The sequence below is a fragment of the Tenebrio molitor genome, chromosome 6, assembly GCF_963966145.1.
Source record: "Tenebrio molitor chromosome 6, icTenMoli1.1, whole genome shotgun sequence".
NCBI lineage: Eukaryota > Metazoa > Arthropoda > Insecta > Coleoptera > Tenebrionidae > Tenebrio > Tenebrio molitor.
In genome coordinates this window covers 16765863-16772170 of record NC_091051.1, presented here as the reverse complement: position 1 = coordinate 16772170, position 6308 = coordinate 16765863, and the positions used below count along the sequence as shown (strand labels likewise).

Here is a 6308-nt window from a genome sequence, read left to right as displayed (position 1 = left end):
ACTTTGCAAAGTTTTATTCTTTCAGTTAGCGATATAAAAACGTCACATTATACACTCGATAAAAGCGAACAGAATGTCAGTGTAAGCCTGGACCACACCGTTCACACTGTTCTGCACCTGAGCAACCAATTCCGACTCTAAAACATTTATTTCCATCTTCACCCGATCGATGATCGTCACGATTAGCGAAGGCATGATCCCCTTCGAAATCTCTATGTCTTCCAACACCGAATGCAGACATTTTTCGCGATCCTCGATACGCAGCAGACAGTCTTGAATCGTCTTCTGCACTTCAAACGTCTTGTTTTGTATTTTATTCAGAAGTGGCTTTCCTACGAGGACCACGCCGCCACTCCTCACAATAATAGTGCTTGCAGCTTTCCTAATTCTGCTGAGTCCTTTGTCTTTTGCCGTTTCTACTGCATCATTCACTCCTGCATGGCACCGACTGATGTTCTTCCCAGTGAGCGAAAACGCTTTCGAAAAGAGCTGAAAGTTTTCAACAACGTTGAGGGTGTGCTGCTCTATCAAATTAACTGCATCTTCCTGTACAATGTACGACTTCTGTTCCAGTTCTCCCAGATCTTTCTCCACCAGATTCATTGCGGAATTGAGAGGGAGCCGGATCGAGTCTTTCAGAAGTTCTAATTCGTTCTTGAACGTCAACATCAGTTTGGACTCGAGCGACGGAATCTGAAACAATCATTCTCGCATCGGCGGCGGATACATGAAATTATTTCACTCGAGTCTTATTTACCCACTCCGTTTTCCACTCGGTCTAATCAATTTATTCGCAAATTACGTGTTTACAAAAGACAGGTAACGAAATTACGCACGGCCGTGTTATTTCTGAACGAATTTGCCTCGTTCCGCGACGAATAAATAAGAAAACAAATAAAATGAAACGTTGGCGTTTGAGCGTTTCAATAAAAAATTGCTTTCAGTGGTGCTTTCATTAGATTCACGCCGAAAAACAGGACGCCGAGGGGCGGATTCCGCGTTTTGTGCGTGTTTCGCATCGTCGGTCGTTGCGCAGGAAAAATCCCGTACGGGCCTGGTTTAATTCCGACGTCGCTCTGCAAATATTTCATTATGTTTCAATCGCATTTTTGCTTAACAATTTCCAAGTATCATGCAAATCAGACACGTCGTTTTTATGCGACGCAAAAAGTGCTCCTCCCTCGAGAGAATCAATTTCTTTTCAACGCTCGGCAATGGTTGTTCTCTTCACGGTCTTTGATCGTCAAATATTTATTCCGAATTCCAATATCTACCTTCTCGGGCTCTGACAAAGGGGTACATCTATTCAACACTAATTGATTTTATCCGGTTTCCGCAAATATAAATAAAATGTCGGTTTGATTCTTCCTTCGGGGGTTTTGCTTTTATAACTCGTTACTCGATATTCATTAAAACAAAATATGTATTTGAGTTCGCAAGTAGAAAACTGGTTCGGATTTTATTAATATTTACTAGAAAAATATCAAATTGAGTGTATTGTGTCTTCCATAAAATTATAAAAAGTTAATAACCCAGTCATCTGGTAGCACAAAAAATGACGCAATTAATTGTAGCTAAGAGGTGACTTTTTGTGAACATCAGGCTTCGCTTACCTCACACATGAACACGACTAGAACTAAACAAAACAACATGGCGATAAAATAACAATTATTCCAATCAAACTCGCGATTTCAAACTCGTGAAATTATAAAATCCAATTAATCGAAGCTGACCTTTACGTTCTTAATCAGCAATCACAAAACACAATAATTTTTTAGGCAGGAACATGATTGGCGTTTATTTGATGATTTATTAGAATTTTATTACAAAAACGACTTGTATTGATGTTATAAAAGTTACATTGAATTAGTGTATTTCCTATATAAACTTAAGAATTTCTGTCTACAAGAAACTGAGGCTCTCAGTTTTGAACACAGGAGGAAAATCCCGGACAGTTTTCTGTGCAAAGAGTAGACCTCTTCGGGGGGCGGACAGAGTCTGTGGGTGACCATGGTGGGGACCAGATTTTGTATTCTAGCTGTCATGTCTTGGCCCGCGAAATCGTAAGCTTCGGGACATCTGAAGACTTCGCCTAGAATCATGACGGCGTCGACGTGGGCGTCTTCCATGAGCTGCAAAAATAACGTCTAGTCGATTTTTTAAATTAAATTTTGTAGAACGTACCCTGCTCTCGTAACCAGTGAGAAAACCCAAATCTTTGGAGACCGCCAGAACTGTCTCTCTGTCGGAGTCGCACGCGGCTTTAAGGATCCTCACGTATTGATCCATGAAGGGTTTTGAATATTCACGACTCGCTCCAAAATCGAGTAACATGATTTGCTTCTTTTTGGGGTTGTACAGGAAGTTAGCCCAATTAGGATCAGTTTGCATATATCTAAATTCCAACAGTTCTAAAAGGCAAAGTTCTATAATCTTCTCGGCGATAAATCGACGGTCTTCCGGCTCCATCTCGAAGCACTGGTCGACGGGGATCCCGTCGAGCAACTCGGTTGTAAATACTTGATTTGTGGACAATTCATCTGCGGAAAAAAATTCAATTACAACGATCATGACAATTAGAGACGCTCACCTATAACTTCAGGTACGTAATAATAATCACTGTAGGGTGCTAATAGGGCACGAAAGGTTCTTGTACAGTCCGCCTCACGCTTGTAGTCCACCTCCCACGCCAACTCTCGCTTCGCAACTCGCATCAAATTCTCGAGGAACATCCCTCGTGGAAAAACATTCCACAACTTCATAATCCCGCCTAGATTATCGATATCGCTCTCGATCCCTCTGGCCACCCCTGGATACTGGATTTTTACGGCCACCTCCCTCCCATCCAGGATTTTACCCCAGTGCACCTGTCCGATTGAAGCTGCGGCGAACGGTTTCTCCTCGAAAGCGATAAAGTGGTCGCGCCAGTTCTGACCCAATTCGCCGCTCATCACTTGTTCCACTTGCCAGTTGGGCATAAAATCGGCTGATTTACGGACGCGCTCCAGAGCTTTGGCCAGTTGGGGATTGATAATGGAGTCGTCTTGGATGCTCAACAGCTGACCCAGTTTCAAAGCGGCTCCTTCAAATAATCTTTTAAAAAAAATTCCTCGCAAACTCATTTTTCAGTACCTCTAACTTTGCAAAGCGTATCTACGATTCTGTCCAGATTGTTCTGATTTAGAAATAGGGTGGAAGCATCTGAAGTTTGGCCAAAACCGAAAGTCCTTTTCGCGTATTCCGTTGCTGTTCCTAATCCTAGGCCGGCTGCTAGGCTCCCGAAAGACACCATTCGTCCAATACGAGACGAAGGAACTTTCCGCTGTTTCGAACTCTCGCTCAACTGTCAACATAAAAATTCATTTCTAAACTAAGGACGGAAAGACATAAGACGTGTTTGCAAGAGCGAAACGTTAAAAAATTGGCCAGCAGTAAATGCTTAAAGTCAGGTCTGTGCTTGTTTCCTGTTGATAGAAGTGTTAAACGACAAGTGTCAAAAGATGTGGTCTGTTAAAACTGACCAATTTCAAGAAGGAAAATGTTTAGGAAAAGAAATAATAATAGTTTAACATGGTAAAGTGCTATTGCCATATGTTTATTTGTTATGAAGCAAATGGGATTGATGGGATTTTCAGTTTGTGATGTTGGTACCTTTTGTTTTGATTTCGGATTAGGACTTGCTGACACTTGTTTTGGAATTGCTGCTGCTTGTCCCAAAGTTGCTGTTGCAACCAGTTTACTTGCTGCCATTTGTGGTGATTTTTCTGTTACTTGTTTCCTGCTTGTTTCAGCTTCCTGTTTCTTTAGTTTCTCCTGATGCTCCATGTCAAGCTTTTTCAGCAATTCCTGGTCACTCTTGGTCAACTTAATTTCAAATTGGCTCTTGACAGGTTCCGTTTTTTGTGTTTCCTTCACTGCTGTGGTGCCATCATTTAAATTTTGATTATGACTGTCTGTGAAACAAACAAAATGTTGTTTGTGTAACCAGATGCTTGCAGTGACCATATATGGCTTGGTGTAATAATATTAGTCATGGTTGTTAGAACTCACCTGGAGCAACAGATGCGTGTGTGGCGTACACTTTAATGCCATGGCAGACTGTAGCAATGCGGTCTGCACTGTCAGAGACGACGTTAGTGACATTGCTCGAGTTAATGCGGTCTTGATTCAAACAATCTTGAATTAAGACGCGACAATTTGAATTCGCCCAAATGTGTTTCAATTCGGAGGTTTGCAATTTTACGGCCGCCTCGACCACCAGCTGTAAACCGCGAATTATTCCCAAAAAATCGCTTGAACGAGACATTAGATACTAGGAAATAAAAATGCAAAAAGCTGATAATTTAAACATTTTTAACCGTTAGTCGATATCGTTAATTGCCTTAAATTGATCACATTTATTTACGTACCTATTTAAATAACCAAGTCCGAACAATTAACATGAATCGATGAAGAGGAACACCCACACTACTACGTGCAAAAGTGAGGTTAAGCAGTTGACAGGTTGACAGCTGTGCTGTGGAGCTGTGTCATTTGGAGGTTATAAACGATTTTTTTTTTAAATGCTAATTTAGATTTATTCATGAGCTCCAGAAGCATCGATTTATCTGCTTAAACGGACAATTTTATTTTATTCTGAAATGAGCGAGGCCGCAAGCGCGTTAACTGGGACCGAATCGGAAGAAACGTCGGAACAGGAGCCCCTAGAAGACAAGCCCCAGAAACCTTTAAACGTAATAAATCACTGCGACGTCGTTGTTTATTAATTTGTTTCTTTGTTAGATGTCTCCCGGGGCTGTGAAATTGCGTAGTTGGCTCAACAAATCTCTCCGGATCCAGATGTTTGATGGTCGCGTTTTAGTTGGTGTCTTCTTGTGTACCGACAGAGATGCCAATGTCATTTTAGGATCGTGCACCGAATATTTGCCTGCTGAAAACAATGGAGATGGTACCATTGAGGAACCTAGGATGTTGGGATTGGTGATGGTACCAGGAAAACATATACAGAGTGTATCTATTGATCAGAGCCAATACTGTTCAGGAGATTTGAGCACTCCTTTGGCTAAAGACGTGAGTCCAGAGGACGTAACTTGAAGTTGCGTAATTTGGGAATTAATTTTATTTGTGATGTGATAACAGCGCCTTGTGCAATTGGGAAAATGTAGCAGAAATAAATATGTTAACAGGTCATATCTTCTTCTGAATAATAATTATATGCAGGAAATTTCGTGATACACCCTCCTTTTCTCAAACATTTTGACGCCATCTGTTGTTTTGGTGGGGATTCTGTAATTAAAAGATACTTTCAGTTCGATTGATTTATTTGTTATTCTTAACTACACTATGTACAAAGCATTAAATTTAGAAATGTAATTAGTGTTCTGCGCTCCTTTCGTCAAGCGGTTCGTACCCGTGTTTTTCGATTTTCTCTTTGAACTGCAAATATGACCGCTTTCTGTCGAAATGTTTGACCCACTGGGTGGAACACGATTTTTCGTATAACTTCCTGATGTCGGCACACAGTCCCTCGGTGTCCTTTTCTTTTATCCCGTGCTTGTTTAGACATTCCCAGTACCTGTCCCGCGCGCCCCAACACAGGTTGCGTTCTTCCTTCGTCGGAAAAGACATGACTGAATATAAAATAAATTAATCTAGAATTTTGGCAAAATGTTGAAAATATCAGCAAATCAAACAAGATACATCCTGTTTAAAAATAACGCAGAAATATTTTATATTTTCTTCTCTAAAAATAAACATCGTTGACAGTCGCTCGCGAAGTGTGATAATAAATTGGGAGTTTACGCATATCGAAGGCCCACGTACGGCCGCTATAAATACACGTCAGTGATGCCGGTGAAATATGAGGTAATAAATTGTGGTGGCGGTTTCGGGGTTGGGGGGTCCTCTATAACAACGATTTAGATCGTGTCGGTTTTTGAATTTGGCGCTACGCCCATGCGCACCAACATGAAGCGAACCAGGTAACTGGATTTTGCTCGAGTCGAGACAAATCTTAGGTTATGTTTGGACAAAGTTTGATTTAAATTAAGTAAAATTCACGTTGGTGAGTAAGGAGGCTTTTTGTGCCTGTTGTAGTGGAGTTATTACCTGTTTTGTCAGTCAACCAGTGGTAATTTATGGACGTTTGGGTTCTTTTTTTAGGAATGAAAAAATCTGACAGCACCAAGCTCGGAAAATAACCTAAAAGTCCCTGTTGATTTTCCGTCAATATGTCTGCTTTAGCAAGTTTATTTTAAAGCGAAAATAAAAAATAATTTGTATTATGCTATCATTTAGATTATTTATTT

General features: G+C 40.8%; 4 protein-coding genes across 4 annotated transcripts; 1 reads left to right on the top strand and 3 right to left on the bottom strand.

The window, feature by feature from the left end:
• LOC138134047 (uncharacterized) lies at nt 1-1716 on the bottom strand. The gene is made up of 2 exons (XM_069052107.1): nt 1614-1716; nt 1-693 (listed from the first exon to the last, which is right to left on the bottom strand). Exons 1-2 carry the CDS (start codon nt 1650-1652, stop codon nt 43-45), a joined length of 690 nt encoding a protein of 229 aa, XP_068908208.1. The 5' UTR covers nt 1653-1716; the 3' UTR covers nt 1-42.
• Nucleotides 1717-1790: 74 nt separating this feature from the next.
• Nucleotides 1791-4403, bottom strand: Coq8 (ubiquinone biosynthesis protein COQ8, mitochondrial). Its single transcript, XM_069052101.1, has 6 exons — nt 4051-4403; nt 3652-3953; nt 3133-3343; nt 2591-3082; nt 2185-2540; nt 1791-2132 (listed from the first exon to the last, which is right to left on the bottom strand). The coding sequence occupies exons 1-6, from the start codon at nt 4304-4306 to the stop codon at nt 1857-1859; spliced, it is 1893 nt and encodes a 630-aa protein (XP_068908202.1). The 5' UTR covers nt 4307-4403; the 3' UTR covers nt 1791-1856.
• A 193-nt stretch (nt 4404-4596) lies between these two features.
• Nucleotides 4597-5188, top strand: Sbat (LSMD1 domain-containing protein Sbat). The gene is made up of 2 exons (XM_069052108.1): nt 4597-4733; nt 4783-5188. Exons 1-2 carry the CDS (start codon nt 4641-4643, stop codon nt 5092-5094), a joined length of 405 nt encoding a protein of 134 aa, XP_068908209.1. The 5' UTR covers nt 4597-4640; the 3' UTR covers nt 5095-5188.
• A 115-nt stretch (nt 5189-5303) lies between these two features.
• Nucleotides 5304-6243, bottom strand: LOC138134049 (cytochrome c oxidase assembly factor 6 homolog). Its single transcript, XM_069052109.1, has 2 exons — nt 6109-6243; nt 5304-5630 (listed from the first exon to the last, which is right to left on the bottom strand). Exon 2 carries the CDS (start codon nt 5626-5628, stop codon nt 5374-5376), a length of 255 nt encoding a protein of 84 aa, XP_068908210.1. The 5' UTR covers nt 5629-5630; nt 6109-6243; the 3' UTR covers nt 5304-5373.
• Nucleotides 6244-6308: the final 65 nt, after the last annotated feature.

What these genes read in the sequence shown, in the direction of transcription:
- LOC138134047 (XM_069052107.1), bottom strand. Translation starts at nt 1,652, where the DNA reads ATGTTGTTTTGTTTAGTTCTAGTCGTGTTCATGTGTGAG. An exon ending in TAGTCGTGTTCATGTGTGAG is followed by an intron (nt 694 to 1,613) that starts GTAAGCGAAGCC and finishes TGATTGTTTCAG; the next exon opens with ATTCCGTCGCTCGAGTCCAA.
- Coq8 (XM_069052101.1), bottom strand. Translation starts at nt 4,306, where the DNA reads ATGTCTCGTTCAAGCGATTTTTTGGGAATAATTCGCGGTTTACAGCTG. An exon ending in ATCCGAAATCAAAACAAAAG is followed by an intron (nt 3,344 to 3,651) that starts GTACCAACATCA and finishes TTATGTTGACAG; the next exon opens with TTGAGCGAGAGTTCGAAACA. An exon ending in TCACTGGTTACGAGAGCAGG is followed by an intron (nt 2,133 to 2,184) that starts GTACGTTCTACA and finishes TTATTTTTGCAG; the next exon opens with CTCATGGAAGACGCCCACGT.
- Sbat (XM_069052108.1), top strand. Translation starts at nt 4,641, where the DNA reads ATGAGCGAGGCCGCAAGCGCGTTAACTGGGACCGAATCGGAAGAAACG. An exon ending in AGCCCCAGAAACCTTTAAAC is followed by an intron (nt 4,734 to 4,782) that starts GTAATAAATCAC and finishes TTTCTTTGTTAG; the next exon opens with ATGTCTCCCGGGGCTGTGAA.
- LOC138134049 (XM_069052109.1), bottom strand. Translation starts at nt 5,628, where the DNA reads ATGTCTTTTCCGACGAAGGAAGAACGCAACCTGTGTTGGGGCGCGCGG.